At 37.0% G+C, this 27888-nt stretch overlaps 1 protein-coding gene across 2 annotated transcripts; it reads right to left on the bottom strand.

Moving 5' to 3' along the window:
* Nucleotides 1-1579: 1579 nt before the first annotated feature.
* Nucleotides 1580-16648, bottom strand: LOC121296147 (V-set and transmembrane domain-containing protein 2B-like). Of its 2 annotated transcripts, none has more exons than XM_041221396.1 (5): nucleotides 15981-16648; nucleotides 14829-15016; nucleotides 14126-14155; nucleotides 12967-13186; nucleotides 1580-2331 (listed from the first exon to the last, which is right to left on the bottom strand). In XM_041221396.1, the coding sequence occupies exons 1-5, from the start codon at nucleotides 16051-16053 to the stop codon at nucleotides 2240-2242; spliced, it is 603 nt and encodes a 200-aa protein (XP_041077330.1). In that variant the 5' UTR covers nucleotides 16054-16648; the 3' UTR covers nucleotides 1580-2239. The 2 variants fall into 2 exon arrangements, with proteins under 2 accessions (XP_041077330.1, XP_041077329.1); XM_041221395.1 differs by having other exon boundaries at nucleotides 1583-2331; nucleotides 12967-13360; nucleotides 15981-16647.
* Between the last annotated feature and the right edge of the window lie 11240 nt (nucleotides 16649-27888).

Raw genomic sequence — 27888 nt, forward strand, 5'->3', positions numbered from 1 at the left:
TAGGTTTTACATTTTAACATCCAGTTCAGCAGAACATTATTGCAAACCAATAAACAAGTCATATCTGATTTTTCTGTGTCTTCCCCTGGTTAAACCACCTTGACCTGATAATTAAACAAGATGTATCTGCAGTGAGGTGCAAATGTGAAAGCTGCTTTTAGTTGTTAATCGATCTCTTGCCTCTTTAGGCAAACATTTTTGTTCTGTGCCAATTTAACTGTAAAGGGTTAACTCTAAAGAATGTCTATTGGGTAAAATGCATTACCGTTTAAGGAAAATTGCAGACTACATCTGACAATTTAACATTCACATACATTTTCTTTCTTATGCTAAGAGTCTGGAGCATTGCATTTTTCTTGAAATGCAATGTGAATATATTGAATCCCACTCTCTTACATTAATGCATTTGCTGTTTAAATACAAACCTAATAAACATTCTATTCATATTTAAGCAGGTTCAGATGTTTAATTGAAGACCCTAGAGCATTTGTTCTGCTGCTATGTGCATTTTAAAATACTAATTAAATCAGAGTCCATTTCCTGATCAGAAGCATCCTTGTAACAGTTTTATATGAACATTACTGAGGGCATCAGTGAAGAATGATCTTTACAGAGCCTTAATGTTAGACAATACATCAAAACGAGCCTAACAGTCAAACTGCAAGTGACTGTGGAAAACATCAATTACATTGTCATGACTTAAAAAGGCCTTTGCTGCAGATCGTTTTTATTTTCATTCAATTTTTTTTTTCCCCAGCAAGTTTCAGTAATTCTGTTTTCTTCTCAACTGTCTTGTCAATTGTGAAAATGTCCCTTCACCAGATTAAGAAGTTTGTTTAAAGGGTTAATAACTGTTTTGTTCCCTGCCATTGACATAACAGCTTTCCTGCAAGCCTCTTCTCATCTTTCTACTGGTTGTTTCACTTCCTAAACTTTCCCCTTGAATCAGGTGAAACACATTTCTCTTGATTCCACACCGTAGATTCAGTGTTAGGGATCCCCAAACTTTGGAATGAGTTTCCAACACATGTGAGGGAAGCTGAGACTATCTGTTTTTAAAACCAGACTAAAACATATCTGTTTAAGCTGGCATTTTTAAATGTATATATATATATATATATATATATCGTCCTGTAAAGTGCTTTTAGATACACCTGTATGAAGGGCACTATATAAATAAACTTTGATTTGATTCAGGTGGGGTCCAAATGCATGTTTCACAGGAAATTGACAATCTCCTCACAGGACTTGCATACACAACTGGTTATACAAACCAGTCCTTACTTCAGCTGACAATGTCTTTGTTTGCAGTATCACATTTAACTGTCATAGATCATTTAAGATCTGTATAATAGCCTGAAGAAACCTTAGTTAGGTATTTGTTCCAAACATAAGTTAAACCATTTGAACAAAATATAGGCTCTATATGTCCTCAAGCTCACTCTCATGGTAAAGAATGCAGGTTACATCATTCTTGCACTGCAAGTATCACACTTAAAGGCGTCAGGTTTATTTCAAAATCTTTTATTTCAACTGGTGTTGGCAATATACCAAAACTGTTTAGAAATTAATGTCATATCTTCTTTACCATCTTTAATAAAAATAAACATTATTGAAGGTGGCTAGTAACTATGGTAAGGTGTGCCTTATTTAGTCAAAATATATTAGAAGTCATATTTATATATATATAACATAAAATGGTTGAAAAAAAAAAAACGAAAAACAAAACAAAATAAAACACACTGATCTACATAAATAGTCCTCCGTAACAAAGATTTCAGCCCTGACTTTTGACATGTAGAAGAATGGCTAACTGTTCAACAGTTCGTGCAAAAACGTAAAGCAGAAGGACCCCGTTTTGCAAAGGAAAATCATGTTACTTACAATAATATAAACCATAGATGCCATGCACACAGCAGGGCTTGACACTCTAGTATTTGGAAACTTGATGCATCATTTTGTGGATGTCGGTTGTGTGCAACACTAGATTTCCCACAATTGTGAAGCTTGATTTCACATAAATTCTTTTTTAATTAATTAATTAACTTTTTTTTTGTCATGCTTCTTACAGTCTGTTTACATCCACCTTTAAGACAGTCATTCTTCTGTGAATCCCGGTTTGTTTTTTCTTTCTTATTACCCCACGGTGTGCCACACAGGTATATTTCCCTTTTCGTTTTGGTACAAGTGAAAACGTTGATCGAAGATTGTGGTATTGTAGCTTGCTTGTCGAAGTCTATCAGTGGTTCACCAGTAAGGGAATAAGCCTATGCAAGATCAGCAGAGAAATATACAGAAGGGGGGCTGTGGTGGTGGAAGTAGTTCCAGAACCTGCAAGCAAAAGAAAAAGAAAATCTCAGTTAATCCTTTTCTATACCACTACATTACTAAAGACTTTAGTTTAGAGTTCTCTTATAACTGGTTATTTATAATACGCGAATACTGTAATTATATAAATGGCAAAATGTTTACAGAAATATAATACAGTTTAAAAAAAGCATATTTATGATAATACTATAATAAATAACATGTTTATAGATGGTATATTCTCCCTTATAAGAGATACCCAAACTAAAGTGACGATTCTGAAGGGAGAGTGAATTATGCTCTGTCACTTCAAAAGCTCCCTAGAGCCGCGTACCATGTTCCAGGATCATCACTAATACCAGTCAAGCCCCAACAGGCAATGCAAGCTAAGACACAATTATAATTAACAGAACTGCATTCGGTACATAGGAGGCAGGATTTGAAATGTAATAGCACACCGTATGAAAAGAAAATTGATTTATTTCTTAACTCCAACACCTCATGTGTCCCTGACATTGTTAGGATTTTAATTTATAAATCGCAGTTCTTTCACAATGCTGGGACCTCTAATGTGTGATGATGCAATTGAATTATATTCTGGGTCACAGTACCCCCACCCGCCCCCCTCCCCCACCCCTGTGTATGGTTAACAGTGGATACACACAGTGAAGTACATTCTAGTCATTTGTAAAATCTTATTAAACCCACCATTCAGAGACACTGCCACTAATGGTAACATTACAACACAGTAAAACAGAATAAAGCACAGTTTCAACAAGCAAGTCAATAAGAGATCAATATAGCCAAGACTGAGTGCTGCCAGTGAATCCTGGAAGGGTATTAACAAAATACCGATAGAGAAGATGCAATTTTAATGTTGGAATGGATCATTAATAAAGTTGCGCTGCTCTGCTTAGGAAAACAGCCTCTTCAGCAGTGCAATACAGGTGCTTGAAGGGCAGTAACTATTGGCAGTGAGCTTCCAAATAAAACAAATAGTGCAGAGCATGCATTTTAATGTTTAGGATTTTTAAAGAAGAAACTTGAGACCGGAAGGCTTGCTTATTTACATTGAGAATTAGTAACTTATTAGTTTCATTAAGTTTCCAAAATAATACAATTGAGTAAATATCATTAAATGACCCATACACCAGGAAAAAGACTAGGTTTTGAAAACCAGGCCCCAGTTGCCAGATATATCTTATAAAGGAACAGGGAACATTAGGGGTTTACACTAAAATAAACAAGATGCAGCAACCATGAACTGCTCAGACTCCATCAACTGCAAGGTCAAGACAGGGCATGTATTAAGAATAAATCTTGCTTCAGACTATTGTCCCAGGGCTGTGTTGGAAGCAGTCATGCATATAAAAGTCCTTGCATCCATTAGAGACCAGTAAATGTGGGCAATCCACTATAGATAGCCTTGTGAAAAAAATAAACGGCCAAAAACACAGCTCAGCATAAGGGTTGGACGACAAATTTGAAACAACTGCGAAGTGTAGCACAATGTATTGGGGAAACAGACTCACATAACTTGCATCTGTAATATATATAAGCTGCCTCTTCCTGGAGCAAGCCAGTTTGGGCAGAACAGACCTTCTAGATTTTAACAGCAGACTGATAGTTGGTGCTCAGCTTGCCACAATATTGTAAATAATTCAGAAAGAAATGTGCATTGTATTCAGCATTCCTCTCAAGTACTGACCGTCTCAAAAATGAAAAGCAGACAAGATGCACAAAGCCAGGAGATGCACAAAGCCGGAATTTCTATTGCTTTTAAGCCTTAATCGATTCTTCAGGATAATTTAATTATGCCTTCCACAGGATCTTAATGCCATTCTCCTTGCTTCTTCAAGACCTTGCAAGGTACTTGCCACAGAAAACAGATTGGATTTTCTTCAACATGTCTCAGGCATTCATTCAGCTCTTCAAGGCTGTTCAGGTACAGAGGTTTTGAAGACAGTAGGCGCCTGCAGTAATTTCTTGCCATGTGCCCTTGTTACTTTCAGGGTGTGGGACAAATATCCGCTAACTATAGTGCTGACACCCACCCATTAAAAGAAAAGAGGCATAACAGAAAAGAGAGGTGACATATGCTCTGCACAAGGCCAAAGATGTGATTGGATCCTCAACACACTCACTAAAAACAAAAGTGGCAAAGCGTTTCACGTCAACCGAACAAATAGCCCCAGAGTGCCACTGTCTACGACATGGTGAATCCATGTGCGCCATTCCAAAGAGAAGCCAGTTACTGGCACCTCAATAGCTTACCGTGATTGCTTCAGAACACATGAATGCCTTTACCATTTATATGAATAGTACTGCAAGATGGGCCCTATTCACAAAGCTTTAATAGAGTGCTAACCAATGTTTTCAAATCCATTTCTTACCTTTTAGAGCGTTAATAACATTATTTATTGTCTCGTTTTTTCACATTTATTTTACATTAATTAAGGTGCCAATATTTTAAATAGAGCGCAATGCATCCTGTCCTTTTGCTGTATGTCACATGATCTGATTGCGACTAGACCATTGGAGTGGGTTTAAACTACCATACATGAGGTGATAAAGTACCAGGATGCAGCAAGAACATTGTTTTTGTTAAACATAAACGTCATCTGTACAATGCATTCTGTTCCATCTTCATTTTACCTATTTTAATACTGTTATATATAAAAAATTAATGAAAGGCAGTTTAACCCCATCAGATTCTATAAAAGCTTTTCATAATCATGAAGTAGCCCTTGCTAAACTGCTAAACTGAAGGGCACACACATACATTTATAGCGCTCAATGCATTTTAAATGTAAATCATTGCGCTGAAATAACACTGACGTGTTTTGGGTAGGCTCCACATTACATTATGTAAAAATATAAATCTGTACAGTAGGTGTATACAGTATACAGCACAGTAGTAAAATCTAATGAATACCTAGCACAGTTTCTTTTATCTTTAGTCTACTGGTAACACAAAATAAATCATGCTGCTGCATCGTACACATTGGTGTACAATGCGAATAAAAGATCATTTTTATTTGAAACTAAATGATTTTAGTATTTTTTTAAAATTGTTTTATTATATTATTTTTAACTTGGCCTACTTAGTAGCCTAGACACAAAATAGATCATGGTCCTATACATATGCTCAGAAAGAGCTGGAGGGGTTATTGGCACATGTGTGCAGTCTATTGTAACCAACATGTTGGGGAAATCAGAAATGTCATAGAAATTTGTCTGTAAGGCTTGTAAATACACCCTGCCTTTTGTGAAAATTAGGTACATGGGTGTTCGCCTCAAAAATGCAACTGGCAATGCACGAGAGAAAGCAGACTGGGAGATGCCAGCAACAATTAAAATATGCTTTCAAAAGGTCTTAACAAATTGACGCAATTTCGTATATTTCATTATAATATTTGATAACCCTCATTTGCATCGCCGCCCCCTTTTTGTGAATTTATGCAGGACTGCCCATAATTACATATTCATCTAAGCTTGAACCGCAAACAAAAACTGCTGCCGCAGTATTCCCTAGATAGTTGCAAATAGCATTTTGCAAATAGCATTTTAACAAATTGCTTGTTCAGTACATTTCACCCAGGACTTTCGACTCATTTGCAACTGGTTTGCGACTATTGAGACAGGCGCACCACTTTAGTACATCTACCCCTTAGTGTAAAGATTATTGCCCACATTGTCAAACAGGTAACATAGCAGCAATGATCCATGATGTGGTACAGAACAGAAAAGCCAGAGCTCTTGCTGTTCTCAAACCCCAGTGCACTAGAGCGGACATTTTGAAAAGAGTTTTGAAACAGACTTTAAAAGTTGTGAAAAGTTGTTAACAATGAAAAGAAAAATTACAGGTACGCTATTTAAACAGTTGTAGCAACATGTGGATGTATAATGCTATGCTTTTCAGAACCCCGCTACTTTCTCTTTAATTCAGCTGACTGTCCGTCAGAAAGTCACTACTGATCTTTCCTGAGAAAGGTGTGTCATGCACTCTTCTGTTTTATTCAATCTGTCCCTATGTTTGGTCCAAAAATCTCCTTAAACACAACAGCAAGCATTTTACATCCATCAGGCAACTGTGTCTGGATAACCTGCCTTCTAAAAGGCATTAATTAAATCAAGTGCATTCGGTAACACAGAGCTTAAGGGGCACCCACCTTCAGAAGAGTAGCTGTAAAGACAGCTACAGACAATGAATGCTAGTAGAAGACTTGCATAGAGTCAGGGAAAAAAAAACAAAACACCTGTCTAGCCTGCATTGAACACATCAGCCATGGCACCCAAGGTCAGGATATGTCCAAGGCCACAGATTGTATTGCAGATACTTGACATCACATTCCTGCAGCTCCAAACTACAGCATGTCACTGCTGTCTATCTTCTTGCCAGTCTGGCTCTCTTCCTGAAACAGAACAATTGCTTAGCTGCCAAGATGGCCTAACCTGGTAGCCAGCACAATTGCTTCCCAGCTGGAGATTTAAAAAAAAAAAAAAACAACTTTGCGTTTTAGAAAAATGACTCTTCTGTTGAAAATAATAAACTGATTGCCAATAGAAATGCATTTAAATACTTATTACGAAATGAGCTGAGATTTGATTGCGTTCTCAATGTTTGTCTGTAACATGCAGACTAAATATTGACAAACCACACCGGAATTATCAACATTAATTCATTTATAGACCATTTCTACAGACAGATAGTCATGGCTGCACTTAATCATGTTTCTTTTTTTTAAATTATCTGATCTTATCATCATAACAATACGGTTTTCTGATTAAACTTCTATGACCGCAGAATATTTTTTTCGCCAGAGTATTTATATATGTCTGTAAGAGGAATTTTCTTTGTCTTCGATTTCCAACTTAAAAAAAAAAAATAATAACTTGAGAGCGAATACATATATTTGTACGCTCACGTTGGCTTACATCTTCAAAACACAGCTTGTTTTCACCACTGAAAAAACCTAAATGCTTCAGAGCTCTAGATGAGCATCAAATTACTATATTAAAAACTACCAATAGACACCAATGCAAAAAAAAAAAAAAAAAAAAAAAACAATATATCAATATTACTTACATGTTTTATTGTTTGTATTGTTTATGTAATGTTCCAGATATATCAGATTAATAGATTTTAAAGGAGGACACATGACTGGACTTTCAGTATTAGATCAAATATCATTCTGTCTTCTATATTTTACACATTTATGTCCAGAACTATTGTAACTTGTTACATTTTCAGAAAGAGCATCTATGTGTATCTCTAAATTATGTCTTACCTAATTTTACTTTTCTTGATACTAGAAAAGCATTTGATTTGGCACTGTATATAAAAACACATCTGTGTCAGGATTCAATGTACTTATTGAAATAGTTTAATCTTTTGACATTCATTGGAAACCAGAGGTCTATATGAAAAGATAAATTTTGATGTATTTCATTTATATTACCCTGAGATGGCATCTGCTGCAATAATAGAGTTGCTATGTGACATTGTGGGAGACGCACTTGCCTTTTTAATTTTACGGCAATAAGACCAGACAACTATGCAAAAAGTCCAAATACATTTTTTTTTTCATGCTTGAGAATAGAAGGGTATATCTCTTTAATTACAGCATCCGTGTTACTGCACTATTATTCTAGCCCTTATACAGAAATAATTAATGAAATCAGAAAATGTAACAGGCAATTTTAAACACCTGACAGTGTGTTGAAGACGAGGCTTCTCTGAGACTTGCCTTTGGCATTTCCTATTTAATATTAATGGTTTCCGCCACTCAGTGAAATGACATTGTGGAATGTGACAGATCTGGGTATTTTAAGGACTATTCAGATTTTCTCAAGTATTGTTAAACTAGCAGTTTTGTTTTTTGTTCCCTTCTCTGTGACTTTAACCATTCTCAGCGGGATTGAAAATACAGAAATGGAGAAACGAAAAGAAAAAATACAATACAAGGCTCTTCCAGACCCATATAATCACATACACCCAAATCCAGCCAATAACACTTGAGTTTACTTTAAACTGCAAACTTACAATGACCAATATGTCACACTGTATAAGCCAACAGCAGTAACCCTGATGTGCATGGTTGACATCTCTAACATGAAACTGTATTGGTCACTTAACATACAATATGTTAGGTAAGGATGCAATTACATTGTAATAACTGACCTTTAATTTGGTAACTATATTTGTATTTAACAGTAATATAACTACTTAACCATGCACAGATACAGTGCAATGCCCTTTAAATTAAACTGTCAATATGAATTCAAAATGTGTGTGTGTGTGTGTGTGTGTGTGTGTGGGTGTGTGTGTATATATATATATATATATATATATATATATATATATATATATATATATATATATATACACACACACACACAGTACCAGTCAAAAGTTTGAGTACACCTGCTTGAAACCAGGTTTTTCATGATTATCTATGCTTTTAACTGTATAAATTTGTCTATAAACACTTAACATATCATTATATGATACGTGTACTTATATAAGCTGATAATCATAAGTGAACTGCATTCAAAAATTTTATTTTTAAATGAAAATATAAATTTTGTCAATGTAATGAAATGGTCACCCAAAGCAAGGGGATTTCAGTCTGAAGCCCAAGTCAGTTAAAAGTCTGAAATGTGTATAACACGGTGTTAGAACACTGGCCTAAGTACAAAAGTGTCTTTGTTATATGTTCTCTGAGTTAACTAGAATGTTACCTAGTTAACCTTTTGCCACCAATTATTGTTAACAGGTGAGGGTCCATGATTACTTTAAATATAGGTAGCATAGGCACAAGTTTGTCATTCCTGAATGTAAGGGAGCAGAAAATGGCAAATACGCTCAGTTAAGCAAAGAAAAAAGAGAGTCTGTAATTACTTTAAGAAATGAAGGTCAATCTGTAAGACAAATCGCAAGAACTTTGCAAGTGTCTGTAACTGCTGTGGCCAAGACCATCAAAACGATCTGAAGAAACTGTCACTCATGAGGACCAAACAAGGTCAGGCAGGCCAAGGATGACCTCAGAATCAGAGAACAAGTTCATTCGAGTCACAAGTCTGCGAAACCGGCAATTAACTGCCCCTGAAATACAAGCTCAGCTAAATGTTACTAGAAGTACAGATGTTTCACCGTCAACTGTTCAGTGGAGAGTGCGTGAAACTGGCCTAACTGGAAGAATTGTTGCAAAGAAACCATTGTTAAGAGTGCAGAATAAGAGGAAGAGACTTGCCTGGGCCAAAAAACACAGAAACTGGACGTTTGAGGAGTGGAAGTCGGTCTTATGGACCGATGAATCAAAATTTGAAATATTTGGGTCCAACCGTCGAGTATTTGCAAGACGCAGAGAGGGTGAGCGCATGAGTTCTATATGTGTGGTTCCCACTGTCAAGCATGGAGGAGGCAGTGTCATGGTCTGGGGTTGCTTTGCTGGTGACAGAGTTGGTGATCTTTACCAAGTCCATGGCAAGCTCAACCAGCATGGCTATCATAGCATACTTCAGAGACATGCCATTCCATCAGGATTACGGCTAGTTGGGCAGTCCTTCATTCTTCAGCAAGATAATGATCCGAAACACACCTCAAAGTTGTGCAAGAACTATCTGTCGAAGAAAGAAAGTGAAGGACAACTCAATCTAATGACCTGGCCTGCCCAGTCTCCATACCTCAATCCCATAGAACTTGTATGGGATGAACTGGACAGAAGAGTCAAAGCAAAGCTACCCACAAGTGCCCTACATCTCTGGGAATTGCTGCAGAATTGCTGGGAAGACATGTCGGGTGATTTCCTGCTGAAACTTGTTAACCGAATGCCTCGTGTTTGTGAGGCTGTTATTAAGGCAAAGGGTGGCTATTTTGAGGAATCCAAGATTTAGAGACAATTTTCACTTTTCTTGAACATTGCTTTGATATTCCTTATGTTTTGTTTTGTATATTGTAACATGTGTTTTTATTTTCAAGTATCTACAGAAACGTATACGACGCAAAACATTGTCAATTATGAAAAGAATCTGGTTTCAAGCAGCTATACTCAAACTTTTGACTGGTACTGTATATATATATATCCATTTGTTTTTTAAACAATGATCATCATTTAAATAAACACAACGATTCAGTTTTAGCAAAACAGTGTAAGGAATCTTGCAGTTGTGTCAGCCTCTTGCACGGACAAATTAATTCATCCTTCTGAGCAAATGCCACAAAAACTAGTGAAACAGTAAAGCAGCATTCCATGCACCATCAGCTCAAACTCGAATGGAAGACGATATAAGAAATAAGGAGGGAGGCTGTTAGCTGCTTGGAACACACATAGCATAGATGTAGTATATATGTTTGTGTTTGGTGGTCATGAATGAGGTTTACAAAACAGTGTCCTCAAAAACTCATTAGCAGTATCTTTAATTCAATGTTTTATTTTACAGAGCTCTTATGGCAGGGTATGAGAAAAAAAATGGTGAACAAACAGTAAGTCTGTGTGTTGTTTTTAATCATTGTCGTGTTTTGTTTTTTGACTAACATAAAATATTTTGCAATAAAATATAAATTTTGATTGAATTCAAGCGAATGTGTTCCAAGACTTGCTGAAAGGGTAGAACATACAGTAGACTGTACATAAATAATACCCCTATATACTAGAATGGTATATTAAACATTGTTCACTGCCTGTGAAAATGTAATTACACTGCTGCTTGCTTCATTAATCAGTACAGAGCAAACGCGCATGCTCGCCCAACACTAATTTCCCAATAACATTTTGTGTGTGACAGTCACAAGCAGATGGATGCATATTCATAAGGGGTTACATTACAACATTTAGCCTGCTTCACTGTGTCCTAACAATGCCAGGTCATTTCCAGCTTTGAGTCATTTTACAGAATCCATTCAAGTGGTAACAACTAAGTAGGCCACGAATCAATAAATACTGTAAAATCTCACCCCCTGGTCATTTAGACATCGTACTGTTTGGACGGTTTTGTACCTTTTTGGATTTTGACAGTTTTACATCTTCTAGAATACCACCCTAATGTACAAGTATGATCCCTAAGATAAAGTTAACAGACCCTCACAACACACCAAGCTATTTGAAAGCAAGGTGCCAAGCAAAATGACATTTTTGGGTTTTGCAACACAGGCTTTGGCTGGGCTGAGATATCCAGCGAGGTGCAGCTGTTGTCTCTACTGAGATGCATTATGATTGACTGCAGGCCTAAAACACACACCTGGAACAATAATACATTCTTATTGGTTGCAACTGTGTTGAATTTAGTGATTAGTTTGGCTTGCCATAAGCTCTACTTGTAAATTAAGACTGGATTTCCAATAAAGTCTACAAAATATGAATGCATCCCCCCAGTTCTGCCCTCAATACCCTGGCTCTTTGACATTTACAAGGCTTTGAATAACCTGACTCCCTCGTGAACAACTGAATTGTTCTCTTATTCTGTTACTGGCCTTTGCAAGATTTACATCAGTTTCAATCAAACAGTGGCATCTTGCTGTTCCTATTGTTAAAACAGATGTTAACATATTGCCCAGGAGACCCTTAAAATGACCACATTACCACTATGCAGTAAAAACAAACACACACAGAACCTGCCTGGCTCATTATAACCCACCTATTATATTTGACCACAACTGAATAAGTAAAAAGAAATTACAAAAAAAAAAAAAAAAAAAAAATCTTGATAAATATTCATAAATGCACCACTGCAATAGCATAATCTAAGTGAACCCCATTTCAATTATTGCTGTTAATTATTATTATCCGATTTAAAGGTTATAGGCTTTCTACAAAAATGTTTAATTAATATCCATCCTAAATACAAATACGTCTCATCGAATACACATAGTTTTTAGCGGAATCACAAGCTTCCAGCACAAAAATTGTTTACCGACCTACGCACCTATAAATCGTGCAAACGACGACTAGCTCGTTATAATGGTGTATGTTTCTCGGGGTTCTGCTGGACAGGGTTTATACCACAGCATATGCATTATTTACCAACATAACTTACTGGGCTCCCCTTTGGAGGCAGAGAGTGAATGACCAGATATATACGCAGTTAGTGTCTTTGATCGCTTGTTTAGCGTTTAAACCTAGAATGTTAGCGCCAGAAAACGTTTGGTTCACAAAAACCAAAAACATACTGACAAACTGAATGTGCATTAAAAGTCGCATTGTCACAATCAACAAAGCACCATGCGGTACGGCAGCGTTCTGTTAGGATTTTTATTTATTTATTTATTTCACTGTTCTTATGTTTACATTAATAACAACTATTAACTGCACACCTTTTGAAAAGAAGTCTAGGAAAAATAATTCCACTCAATACAGCAGACGCGTTCCGGTTGTAAGTATTCTCATATATCCTTTGTGGTTAGCAATCACATATTTAATTCGTTTAATGTTTCAAAGTTACACATTAACTGCATCAAGTTTGTTATATTTCGTAGCAAAGGGAATCTTGTTCAATGTAGTCATTTCAAGACTACTTTCTTCGACGGCCATTCTCCCAAAAACAAGACGAAAAAAATAAATCAAGTCTCCTTTTCACTTCAAAACCACTCTCCCAAATGTCTACAATGTGACATTCTCAATTTTGACCACAGGGTGTCGCTGTGGCTCCATCACTTACCGGCTCCGTGCTGCTGTCGGAGGATGGCTGCATTGCCGGGCTGGGGTGAAGCTGGGTACGAGGCGGTATCAGCAACTGCAGTTGTACAGACAGAGACCGGGACAGCTGCTGCTGCAAGTGGAACACGGCGTTTGTCCTGGCCTGGCTCGGAGGTGGCTCTCCCGGCAGGACTGTTCCTGAGGGGCCCGCTGCTCTGGATGTGGGACACGGCCTCTGCAGCCTGCATATCAGGGGGGAAGCGAGATGTGACCCGCAAAGCGGCCTGGGCTTTATGTTCCCGAGTCTCGTCGCCGTTGTAGTCAGACACCCTGCACTCATAGACCCCTTCATCCAGCTTTCTGACATTGGAGAGTCGGAGGCGGTGCGAGATGTCGTTGCCTTGTACTCTTACAGTCTAAAACAAATGTGTGGTATCCATATTAAATTCACAGGGTATACGTACAGTACACGTATAAAATACATCAACTATTAGCCACACTATAACATTTAAAACATAATTGGGTTTGGTTCCGTGAGTTCAAATTAAACTCCAAATACGACATTTGAAAGGCCACGTACACGTTTTAGGTTTAAAACATGCTTTGCACATGATAAAGAATGAGTATTCACATTATAAATCATGGGCGTCATTTTTATTCTCTCGAAAAAGGGTTGCTCTCTCTCTCTCTCTCTCTCTCTCTCTCTCTCTCTCTCTCTCTCTCTCTCTCTCTCTCTCTCTCTCTATATATATATATATATATAGCCGCCTTCTATTGAAAAATGCCGTGGGATTTTATTTTCCTATGATAGTGTTGTTTGCAACTGTATCTCAGGTGACAAACTAAAACCAGTGGATTTTTTTTTTCTTTCTATGACCGCAATAACTCAGCCTTGTTTTCTGAAATTAAAACATGCAAAAAATAGTACAAAATAATAAAGGTGTTTTCCAATGCCCATTTTAGACTTGTATAATGCGAAATATACATTCAGCTACTGGCAAAACAACGACTGCGCTTAATAATGGTAACATCTGTAACAAGTATTAGTCAAATAGCTTAAAAAGTATTGCTAGAATAGCGCGTTTATTATAGAAAACGACACTACTACTACTACTACTACTACTAATAATAATAATAACAATAATAATAATAATAATAATAATAATAATAATAATACTTACACTTATTTTGGTGCCGTCTCTTGGAATGACCTGAAATCACAAAGCGTGAGAAAGATCTGTTAACTAAACACTTGATTCCATTCGAGTCACAATAATGGCTTCCCCCGAAGGAAACAGAATGTGAACATTTATAATCCAATTAAATATTTCGTGCGCAATTCTAATGACATCTCTCGTTGTCAAACACTTTAGCCAGTACTGTCGGAACAAAAATAACGTTACAGGTGCCATTTGTTCTATACGAGTGTAGCTAAACTGACACGGTTTAGCTACACTCGTATACAGGGTTTTAAGTATAAAGAACTGGCAGCTGATTTTCTACTAAACATTTCATAAATCTGCTTTCCCAGAGTCTTACTGTACACCACTTTCAAACATAATACGCTAGGGCTGGATGTTTTCTGAACCCTTTTCTCGATCTATATTTACAGGCGTGCTTAGACCGTTTTAGTTTTGTCTGAGCCATTTGCACAGTGCATGCCATTTGTTTCCCAAAAAACGGTCCTCATTTAAATGGGCCACATGTTACGTTATAAATATTATGCTGCTGCTTGTCTCAGTGGGCAACGGGTTTTGGATATTTCAATGGACAGTCGGAGATGGTATAGCGTTTGTTTGAGAGATGAAAAAACGTATCAAATATTTAAGAACTTCCAACCTTTTCCAGCTTTTTAATGATCGGTTCCCGTCGACATTTGATTACCTTGGCTCTGTTTGCAGGGGCGCTAATTGCCAGTTCGTGTGCCAGTTCCCTCGCTGAGGGTTCCTTAAGATACCACCACTGGATTTCCAAAGAGAAGGATGTGGATCCGCTGGCCCGGAAAGCACAAGGCATCTCAATATCATCTCCCTCTCTGACAGTCACATCTTTTGGGACTTCAGTAAATGTCGCTGACAAGGAGAAAGAACAGCAAGACGACGGTTAACAGGAGAGATTAAGAGACAAGATCAGTCTTTTTTCAATGTCATCTGACCTGACTTCATTCACGAGCTAAGAGCTGTTTTTAATTAAATAAGTCTCTCGCATTTCAGCAAACGAAACAATAACGTATCTCCGCAGGTCCCGATTCTGCACACTAGCGAGTATTCCCCGCTTGTCTTGTGATCAAGATAGCAACCCTCTGATTTAAAAGTAGTTTTTGAAACTTTAAAAGGGATTGTAAAAAAGGAAAATGTACTGCCCCCCTCACTCCAGGTGCATTGATGGAAAGATGATGTTTGATTCATTTGTAGCGCTATATTTTGCTCGCTAATGCACAGTAGGCTAATACCACAGCTATATGGCTATAGCTATAGGCTAACAAGGAGCTTTACAAGAAGGTTCGACGTTTGCAGTAATCTTTGATCTGTCTATGCAAGGTAACTTGATTGGAACTTGGTTTAAAATGTAATGTGTATATAGATATTTACATTTGTTTATTGCAGTGCACATATATATATATATATATATATATATTATATATATATATATATATATATATATATATATATATATATATATATATATATATATATATATATATATATATATATATATATATATATATATATATATATATATATATATCAGACAACCAGATATAAATAATTATAACAGTGGGGTAAACACAACATGTGGCATAGCTATGCATATGATATGTTGTAAAGCATAAACAGCCAAATAATGTCATCGTATCTTCACAGTTTGACATCTGAGTTTTATTAAACTAAAATAATGTTCACCTCATAACTGTAGCGTCTGGTTACAAAAACAGCTCTATTGCTAGACATTCATAACTGTATCAAGCAAAAAAAAAAAAAAAACAAAAAAAAAAACAAGGAATTCAATGATGATCATAAATCAAGTTGTACTTACCATGTACATATACTAACAGCGGCGCATTCAGCATCAGGTAATACAGGACGCCGTAGAGTCCCCGATTTTCCATTTCATTAATACAATAATTAAAATAAAAAACAAGCAAAGATTTTCACCTGACCTCTAATGGTTATAAAAGCGGCATTCCCATTGCAACCAGACCAAAAAGAGTCTTAGTTCTTTGTTTGTTTGTTTTCCCCCAAAAAATGCTGCCTTCCAAAATCCGAGTGTCGTACTCCCAAAACTAACGTTTCAGAAAACGCAATTAAATATCCCGACCGCGAGGAGTGTGACCCCCTTAGTGCACGATAGTGCGAATGTCCACTGCGTTCTCTTCTGCTTTGATTTTTGGGTGTATTCCTCCTAGTCCTCGTTTCTTTATTTCCCGATTTGCTTGAACTCAAATGGAAACTTATTCCCTGCGATAATCAAACTGTATGTCTCGTTTTCCAATGGAGGGGAAGCTTTCGGCTCCTCTCCTACATCCCATCACCAAGGCATCCGACAGTCTGATCCAAAGAAGACAAAATGAGAGAGAAAGCTTCCCTGGTTTCGCTCTAAACCTGGGGATCAATCGATAGTCCCAGATTGTGCTACCGGAGCCCTCTGCTTTGTATTGAGTGCATAACAGTCAGGAGGCGCTTTGGCATCTCCAAACCAACTCGCTCAGTGTGTATGTGCGCAACTAATACCAGCCAGAGGAGAGCTGGAACCTAACCAACATTTTCGACTACCAAACAACACACAGATCAACCTATAAGGGGCATTTTCACAAACTGACGTCCACACGCAATGCATCAGTAATGCCAGCACAAAAAATCTAGAAACCAGACGATCCGTGTTGTTTTCTCAGGATCAATTAGAAACCCTTAAAGCGGCAACAGCCTTGTCCTGCAGATATTTAATTAGAAACTGAGAGATATCGGGGATTAATCGTCCCTATAATATTTGTTTCATAATTATATGTATTCAAAAAGTATCAGAAACGATTTGTTTTAGGATCTGTCATACTTAAGGTTATTTTTGTTCCATTACAGTAGGGTGAAAAGAGCTTTATCTTTCAGTGTTTTGTGATGTTGGTAGGTAGGTCATTTCACCTAATGCACAAGGAATACTACTGAGACTTTAATACATATTCTGTTGTTCAATATGTCATTTCTTGGCTTTTTTTTTCTTTTTTAAGACAACATTTTTTAGTAAAGTTTTATTCTGCGTCTTCTGTCGATTTTCATATTTGAAAGTTATTTTCTAAGTAGCTAAAGAGTAGGCAACACATTACAGAAGGCAATCTCATAAATGCATACCAGTACAATAATTTTTGAAAAACAGTCTTATTTTAATGTAATTAAAACTGGAAGGCACTTTAAACACACACGTGAAATTGATTTCAGAAAGCAGGCATTGCCTTTATATGGTATGGGCACAGTACCGTTACAATAATTAGTACACACATTGGGAAGTGCACCATATACTGTTGCTACTCTACACAGTTGGAATATCTGCTAGGTACTGTTGGAGATGAAATAGTAGCAAGCAATCATTTACAGCCTAGGCTTTACTCAAAAACAGCAAGCTCAGGACCACATCTACTTGAACACCCACATTTTATAAAATGTTATAGTTAAGTAATTCATTTAATTTTCCAGCCACAACGACACAGGGGCACAATCAGTGAATCACATGCAAATAATAAATTAGCATTGTAATACAAACGCATACATTAGGTGTCTTTGAGGTGTATTAAAGCTTCCCATCCATGACTGAGTAAATAGAAATGTAGAAACTGATAGGATCACAGAGCTGCTTAATGCATTTGAGAAAATGTTATTTGTGCTTTGCTCTTGAAAAATGCATTTAAACTGAAAGCAACAGAAACTGTTTAAAGAGAGCTCAGTGAAGAATACTGATCAATAGTTCAACGAGTGGGGTGTTCTGTTAACCCCCGATGAACTGCACACATAGGCCCTGTGTGTGTGTGTGTGTGTGTGTGTGTGTGTGTGTCTGTGTCAGGGAGATAAGGAAACAATCAGGTGGGGTCAATAGTTTGTTTAATAAAAAAAATAAAATAAATAAAAAGTGATTGGTGATCATGGATCACCACTGGCAAGCTTAAAGATATTTTGTGAAGATTGATCATTGATGCAAATTCCTTTATTAATACAGACGTTAAAGGGCAGCAGCATTTAGATCAGCTGCTGTTCATATCATTGAAGTAGACCCTGTTGTCCAATTAGGCTTTTGGCTATGCAACCAAGCCATGAAGGGCAAGGTACATTATTTTTCCTTGTTTATTGTATCTTCCAAAGATGAGTATAATGGAGGTATTTTCACACTTACATGTTTAGGTTTGGTCATTCATAGCAAAGAGGATATTCATTCTGGTGTTCCAGTTAGGTATTAGGGTTATGGGGACACCCCAATTAACTGCAGCTAATACAGTATTTGAACAATTTGGTCCTTAGCTCATTGCATTGCAGCTGTAAACCACATTATCAAAACTACCCTTTCTGGAACATTAACATGTGCTGACAGCTTTATCATTGATTTATTGACACACCTCGGCTTGCTGTGCTTGGAAAAAGTGTCCCAATTATCAGTATGGTAGAGTATGTGTTCACCAGAGATATCATTACCGGCCTGGCATGGATCTTGCAGACTGGAACTAAGTTGTTTGAACACTTCCTGAATACACACTATTCATACACACCTGAGAATAAACGCTGAATAGTTTGGAGCAGTGTTCTGTATATAACAGAAAGGGAGAGCATCTGTGTCTTTCTAGATCAAGAAAGTGGTCATTAGTCACCACTTCATGTGCTATTTTCATATTTTATGGTTTTATTCAAACCACCAAAGCAAAATCTCTCTCTTGTTTGCATTCGATAAGCCCTTAGATCAAAAACACACAATCGGGTGAGCCAAACTACCAAAGATTAGAGCTTGCAAGCTAAACCCCCAACAATAACCCTCTTATCTTGCAGTGTGATCTGCTTTACTCTGATGCTCCCTTTCAGCCCTGATCATTCCATTAGCCAGAGTTCTATGTCCACTAGTGCATCATTGCAAGTGTCTTTTCAAAGCAATTTTCTGTGCACTAAGCGTTTTAATGCAGACTAGAAACGATGCATCATTAGATTACTCAGTTTCGGGAGTATCTGTGCATTGACCACCTTGTTGGGGCTTCTTCCTTTGGAGTGTCCTGATTCACAGTCTCATTTTGTGAGTTGTCAGGCAGGGTTATAAAAGCCACAGAAAGACCACTGATGGTTGTTCAATTGAAAATAAAAGACCTGAATCCTTGAAACAGGAGTACGGTCAAGCACAGCCAGTGAGGTCGTCTAGAGCCAAGCAGTGGTAAGCCTTGTAGGATACAGAATGAAGAGTAGGAATCATCCTCAGCTACAGAGGCGTTGCCTCTCAGGAAGTTGGCTGGCCAGGGCAGTAGTAAGACAGATATTCCTTCCACTGATTACAGAGCTGGGTACTGAAAGTTCTACAAAATTGAAATCACACAGGTAAAAAACAAACTACTGCACTGTGCATTTAATTGGCATAACAAAATGTTGTAATTTTACTACATGCAAGGATGCTTTCAAGACAGAAAGTAATGGTCACAATTTAACTGAGAATCTCTTAACAAGCAGGCAGAGCAGCTCATTATTATAATAAAGCATCATGAGCCACTGATGTGTGTCTTTAAAAAGCTGCTGCATCAGCTTTGGAAAATGCTACATTAAAATAAATAAATAAATAAATCACAACAAAGCAAGTGCAATGGGACTTCTCTTTGTCTGCCTTGAAAATTGGGCCCCTGTCGGTTTAATTAAACTGCTATCAAAAATTATTCTCAGCCCTTTAGGAAACACTGTGGATTTGGTCGCTGTATACCCACTGTATCTCCACTGTGTTCCATATACTTTGCACTTGAAGCAAGTGACCAGGATTAGGTAAGTGAAATGCATTCCAACTGCTCCTCCAGCACAAATCTTATACTGAAGAGCAGCCACTGCTAGTCACTGGGAATAACTGCAGAAGGTAACAATCAGGAGGTAACAATCAGAGATGACACTGCAACAAAGTAGAAAAGAAAATACTTAATATCTTGTGTCTCATATTTCCATGTGTAAAATATCATGAAAGCTGACAAAGGAGTGCTGTCTTCAGAGACCTATAGCAAAGTTTATTAAAATAACCTCAGAAATCTTGCTTTTCAGGTGACGGCCCTGGAATTGCCTCCTGGAACTCTGTTGCATGGACACACAATCCTCTGCGTTCCTTGTGCTCTGAGGAGGGGCTCGGTTGCCCATCGCTGCTGTGGCCTGTAAGTGATGCCTCAGGTCACCCAACGGGGCCGAGGGCACTGGCACCATCCTTGTGGGCCTGCCAATGGCTCGACCTACTCCACACTGGAGCATGGGGAGGGAGCAGCACGGCCACCTGTCGAGATGTTTTGCGCTCTTGCAGGGATCTCTGTAAAATCTCCTCCACAGCCAGCCCGAATGTGTGTCCCGGAGATATCGACACGTCCAGCAACACGTTCTTTTGCACGTCTGGCACCCTTGCTTGCAACAGCCATCTGTCTACAAGCCACCACCAGGCTTGCCAGGCTCTGGCCTAGGGCTTGCCCTTGAAGACCGGAGATCTGGATCAGCGTGCTTGAAAGGTGGCGAAGCTCAGTGGCTACCAGCTTTGGGAGCCAGCGGAGTCGCTCAACAGTTGGGGTAAGGCGAAGCCTAGCCCCGTTGGAGGACGTGCTCCCACAAGAGTGAAGTCTCGAAAAAAGACAACAACACTCACTCCTTTAAATCAATACTGCACAGGCAGTTGACTCACGTACCACAGATAGAAAGCAGCAGACTGCAAGGCGAGTACATGCAGGTTGCTGAAGAAAGTTAGAAAGGAAAAGTCTGAATCAGGAGTCAGTGATTCCGTGAAAGCAGCAAGCCAGCTTTCAACCTGAAAGGCAAGGGAACTGCAATAGACTCAAAGCTCTTTTTCACGATACACTCAGATACCAACACAGAGTGGTCGTCTTCGAATTGAAAGGGAACTGATCACTTAGATTTGTTTGTGAACAACGTACAGAGATTTTCAAAAGCAATAACAGAATATTCTTCAGTGTGCAGACACAAGGAGCAGGGTCTGTGATATGATCGAGACAGATAATAAATATTTTTTTTTTACCAGGTCATTTCAAGTGCCAGGGCAGTAATACTTCATCATGTATCAAAACATGTATTCCTTTCAGCTAACTTGTCTTTCCTGTAGAGTGACAGTTTAATAAAGCAATGTGGAAGGTGGATATTATAATGGCAAGATCTCTGTGTCCCTTTCACTCCTGTTCAATTTTTATTGTATTGATTTGTCGCTTTGATTTGGAAGTAGTGGGTTTGTCAGCTTTTGCTGATGAATGTGTTTTATGTGGTAGCATGGCTTGCAGGTGTACACTGCCATAGAGAGTAATCTGTTGATTCTAGAGGATCCCCCTCCCCCCCTTTCCATTTTGCATGGTTAGCTAACTGTGGTCACAATCATATGTCTATTGATGTCAAGAGTAGTGTACAGTGTGAGCATTTTAGCAAGTAATACCCATAAACAAAATTGAAAGCATGCAACGGTGGTAATATTTTATTAGTTAGCATATGATGATTTTTTGTAAAATAATAAAATGCAACTATTAAAAATGAAAAAGGTCAGAGGGGAAACAAAGGGAGGAAGGATTCCAAGCGCAGATATTCCACAAAAAAAGGCTGCTTGGATAACAGACGACCCCTGAGTAGAGGCAAATGGGTTGTTGAAGACCATCCTCAAGGTCATATAAACAAGTAGTATTTAGTATTACTTTGATATCAGTATGTGTTTTGAAAAAAATGTATCTTTAACCCCTAATTAAACAGCTACATTACAATAATGTGTAGAACTTTCCTTAGATCAAACTCTGTGTCTGCCTTACAGCGCATGTAGTTTGGAACAGTGTGATTACCCCACTGCTGGATTTGAATGCATTCAAACTAGATTTCAAAAATCTAATTGGTAAAACAGTAGCTTGGAATATAAAAAGGTATTCAATGCTAGAGTTCTCAACACTTTATAAATCTCTCTGTTTGTAAAATATGAAGACTGTTATATTCAATAAATATTGTTTCTTTTACAGGCTAAAGAATATAGTCTATTCTGTTTGTATGTTTCACAACATTTAGACTGGCATCAGTGTAGTGTAGACATGAATTAACTGTAAAATAATGTATTGTTTAAGAATATTACATCTAACGCTCTCTGAGATTGCTTGCTGTTCATTATGTTTAAAACATTTTATCATTTGTAATTGCTTAGATAAAGCTCTTACTTTGAGAAATACTTTTCTCCCAGGGTAAAAACAATGAATGTTTTTTAATGCACTGAACCTCAGAACAAGGTCTCTTTCTTTTACTGTGACCTTTCAGAGTTGTTTTGTTTAATGATGGATGTGAACTGCATTTTATATTCCCGGCTCTGGCCATAAATGACGACAGCAGCAATATTCCTTTATCACTTTTCCCTCCCAGGATACATATATCCATAAGGTTCTTTAAGTAAAATCATTAAGTTAAAAGTAAAGCATTAGCTCCCAACTGTAATGAGGCTTGGCATTGGTTCATTGCCACTGCCAATCTTTTACTTCACAAGTGCTGAGACAATGTCGACAGGCTAATTTCCACTTTAAAGACAAAGCCAAAGGTTTCTTTCTTTAATTTTAAATGCATACATTGCAAAAGCTAACAGCTTCTGTCCTAACCTTGTCATGCATTGTTGAACTGGTAATACCACAAGAATGGTGATTTTTAACTTAACGTGTACTGCAGTTTTATTCGGTTGAATAAAAAAAGCAGTTCATGAATTGAGATGCTTTGTGAAGTAAATCAAACGCTGAATACAAATCAAAACATAAACCTCAAGTAAGGTTTGCACAATCATTGGGGGCATTTGAAATTGCTGAAGGCTTGCATAAACTCGTTAGAGCTAATTACAAAGTGAAGAGCACAGTGCTGTATCTGGAATACTCTGTCTAATGTACCCTATTCCAATCCATTTTATTTTTCACGGTGATTGAAAAAATATATTTATATTAATCTTCTTACATTAGCTGCCAAACAAAATAAGTGTGATTTTCTAGGTAGGTCATGAACCCCACAATTTCACTGCTTATCTACCCCCGCTTCCCTCTATTGTCATTTATATACTCTATTAACAATTAACACAATATATAATGTAACATGTATAGTACAGTATTACTGAGAAAATGTTGTGGTAACACTTAACTCCAATTACTGGGTATTTACATAGCAGTTACATAGTAAATACGTGTGAACTTACACATAATTACAATGTTATTATGCATAGTTACAAGGCACTTAATGTGTAAATCTTTTTTGCACAATATATGTGAGTGCACAATTTTATCAGAAAGGGGTTAGGGTAAAGGTTTAGAGGTAGGGCACTACATTTGGAGTTAGTGCTTATTGTATTGCTTTGGATTTCTTCTTTAAACCAACCGCCTCTTTAATATGACACATGTATGCGACATGTGCAGTCTGCATTGTATGAGTGATAGTCCCATTAAGCCAATCACAGCTCACAGAGGTAGTAAAATAGCCAGTCAAATAGCACACATGACCCATACGCACACAGCAGATATGCTTTTGATTAGGATAGCAAAGCGAAGGCTTGTTTAAACTATTTATTTTACTTTGTGTAAAAATTTAGCCAAAAAGTAGTTGGAGATGTCACGGAAGCGAAAGGTGGCAGAACACAGAAGATTCCAAAATCGTTAGACAGATGATTATCTGTTCAATCAATTATTTTGATGGCAAGGCAATATGTCTGATTTGCAGTGCAACGGTTGTAGTTATGAAAGATTATAACATACAATGTCACTATGACACGCTGCACAAAGCAACATATTTTGATTTTACTGGAAATGAAAGAAGCTATGGAGTCAACTAAATGTTTTTCTGAAAAGCGCTGTGGATGCCATGAACAACACAACCACAGGAAATGACTTTTTGTAACTTCAAGAAGCCATGGAAAATGCAGAATTACCCTGGAAGAAACCAACTGGGATTACAAAAAACAGGGTGCACCATATATGACTGGTCAAAAGAGTGGACTGGCTAGCAGAGTGGTGGAAATAATTAAAGAAAGAAATGCAGAAGTACCAATTTTCTTACACTGGATTCTGCATCAACAGGCATTGTGTGGAGAAGTAGCAAAATTTGAACACGCAATGAGCACTGTTATCAAGTGTGCCAGAAAAGAAGAGCCAAGTGTCTGGAGAGAAGTCATGGTGCGGCCAACCAAGTGAACAGTCTTAACTTAAATGGCCCTTGCTGCCAGATTTTTCCGTTCAAACACATTTTCAAAACCAAGTAATTCAGCAAGATGTATTTACTGTATTTCACATGAACACATCTGTTGAACTGTTTCACTAAACTGAATGAATCAAACAATTCGAGTCAGTAAAAATAATCAAATGTCAGTGGTTAAAGCCTGGTTCCCATACACACTAATAAATGATTACTTTATGCAGGCACTAAAATTAACATCCTTTAATGAATACCAGGCAAATACAGCTCATCTCATTATTCTGAGCTGCATGCTCATTTAAATACATTATCATGCATTACCATACAAATCACATGTTCATTCTGATTACCATAGTATGGCACAATAAACTTAGTGCGACCATAATATGCCTACTATTTTGCCCGATAATAAATCAAATTGCAATTGTAAATACAGATCTCATTAATGTGCACAGTAATTGCGCACCATAAAGTTTAGCGCCCTTTCGTAAATGAGGCCCATAGAGCTAGGTTTAGAGTTCGGTTTAGGGTTATATGTTGCAAAAATGTTTTACACATTACGTACATTTTAACTATGCATAACAATATTGTAATTACATATAAGTACACATATATAAATACACAATAATCAGAGACACTTAATGTAAAGTGTTAACAATATTGTTTTGTGTGGTCACTTTTAACAGCACTTACTGTGTGGTTCAACATTTTACAATCATTGAACCCTCAATTCTCAAAACAAAAAGCACCACAGAATCTGTTACAGGGGGAAATACATAAAACTCACCAGCAAGAAACAGCTAGAAAAAAAGGCTATTTTTGTTTCCACTTTGAGCAAATGATCACCAACTTGCCTTTAATAACAATACAGAAATGACTGGAAAATGTATTTTTCTTTTCGTTAGAGTGAGCAGCAAATAATTCCATCATGTTTGAGCAGGGGTTGATATGGCTGCAGCAAGCAGCTGGTCGGCTTGAATCAGGTGGGGAGAGAGCCAGAAAGCTGTGATGAAGACATTGACAGCTGTGATCACCAGGATTAACCCTGTAACAATGTTATTCAGCAGGTGGTCTCTGCTTAAAACAAAAGGACTGAAAATATGAAATCTATCCCATATATGACAGCTAGGGTCAACAGTTATGCATCACCCTATAGAATTAACTAATCTTGCTTCATAAAGTCAAATGAAACTTGCTGAATAATGTTACGTAAACATATTTAATTAAATACCGGTTTGTAGTTTTGCATACACTAGACGAAAACTGACAAAAATAAACGTAAATGTGACTTTGCTAATTCTAACATACTGCTATTATGGTTTCTGGTAGACTTGCAATATGATTTTAAAATATATATATATATATATATATATATATATATATATATATATATATATATATATATATAGATATTACAAGTGTTTGATTTCTGATGTCTTCATCAAACTATACATAACTGGTAAATCCTTGTCATTTTTTTTTTGTAATACTGTTTAAATTTCAATTTTGAGAATTGTAGGAATTCTTGAAACTGAATTTGAGATATACTGTGCTGGTTTATATGAATATGTATATGCTTTTGGCTTTGAAATCTACCAATAGCTCAAATCTTGTGACGTCTGCAATGTGAATTAGATATCTCCATTTAGAGATATCAAGATGGCTGTTTAGATCAACAGATCATCATCTATATCTTTTAGTGAACTAAAACCCACATAACATTTACTTCATACAAAACCCTGTCACACATGCCTCCAAACCTTCTGCCAATTCTGTTGAATTGACAACAAAATTGGCAGAAGGCACAGGTTTCATTGTTCATCCATCAGCAGTCCAAAGCACCTTTGACCATTGTTCTATGGTCCAATTTCTGCGTTCTTGTGCATATTTGAGCCTTTTAGTCCCGTTCCCCTTTCTTAACAGAGGTATTCTTACTGCAACACGTCCTTTAAGTCCGATTTCAAGAGCAACCTTTGTATTGTTGATCTGATAGACAACGACAGTACTGCCAGTTCTCTTGTTAATTCAATGCTTGTCTTCTTTCTATTCGTTAAGGATATTATCTTCAAGTATTGCTCATCCTTGTTAGACAGCTTTTTAGGTCCTGTGTTTGTCAATTACAGATGATGTTTCTCTGGACTTGTTGATTATGCTTCGGATATGACACCTTGAAAATCGAGTGATGCAAGCTATTTCACTCCATGTTTTTCCTTCTCATGCAAGTCAAGGTTGTTATAAAAGTAGAAAACACTAGGAAAGGCTTTGAGTAAATTATTGATGCTCATAGTGCATCAGAGTAGAAAAATGCAACATGTCTAAGACTTTTGCACAGCAGTGTGTATATTCTGCTGTACAAAAACTAACTGAAATGCTTCTCAAATAACCTTACAATCACTGGTTTTGGATTTTGTTTTTCAGTTTTTTTTTCTCTCCCCTCCGATCTGCAGCAAAGTTCCGCAATACAATTAAATGTATTGATTTAGACAGTGAGATATTCATTACTCTTTCAAAGTTACAACATACAGTAAGCAGCAATGTTTGTAATTGGTAAGGGCTGACGTGAGGGATTTTGAATAATATGGAGTAAAAAAAACAAACTAAAATTAAATAAATAAATATACTAAGTATTGAAAATGAGCTACTTTTTATACACAATTCAGTTTCTCTTCAAGGTAACATGCAAATGGAGAAAAAAAAAAAAAAAAAAAAAACTAAAACTAAAACAAAAACAAAACAGTCCCTATCCCAGTGTACAGCCTTGGATGGGGGTTAGCCAGATCTGTTCACAGCTATAAAATTGTAAAAGTTTTTTTTCAGAAAGGTCAGACAGCCCATTCGTGACTTTCTGTTGAAACCTCAAGAGAATTTCTAAAAGGGCACAGTTGTCTGGTTAGCCTTGAAGCTAGCATTCTGAGACCTGTTTCCCACTGGCAACAGGAGCCAGGACTACAAATTAACAACTTTACACCAACTGCAGTTTGATAGCAGGGGATAAAAAAGAACACAGGAATTGGAATGACAAAGCACCAGTGTGTTTATGGGTGATTATACTTTGACTAGCTGGTTATTATGGTAAACATGAACCTTTTCTGTTCCTGAAAGTAGCCTTGTTTAACAGCTGCCAGAGAGCTGGGAGTTGAACATACTTTTACATGCTCAGTTCATGGGGCATACATTTATTAAAAAAAAAAAAAAAAAAAAAAAAAAAAAAAAAAAAAAAAAAAAAAAAAAAAAAAAAAAAAAAAAAAAAAAAAAACAACAAAAAAAAAAAAAAAAAAAAAAAAAAAAAAAAAAAAAAAAACAAACTTATTAAAAAAAAAAAAGTTACTATGATACTGTAATTTCAGGACTATAAGGGTGGCTTCACAAGAAAAAACACTAACAAATTTCTCTGAATTTAGCATTGTTTGTATGTTATACTACTGTATACTTAATAGATTTGTAAAGAAACAACAAACAGATTTTGTGCAAAAGTAGTGTCATAAAAAACAAAACAAAACTGTGCATCAAAGAAACTGCGCCACTAGATACTTATTTAAAGGAGAAAGAAATATGTGCTCCCC

The sequence above is a fragment of the Polyodon spathula genome, chromosome 21 (assembly GCF_017654505.1).
Source record: "Polyodon spathula isolate WHYD16114869_AA chromosome 21, ASM1765450v1, whole genome shotgun sequence".
Lineage (NCBI taxonomy): Eukaryota > Metazoa > Chordata > Actinopteri > Acipenseriformes > Polyodontidae > Polyodon > Polyodon spathula.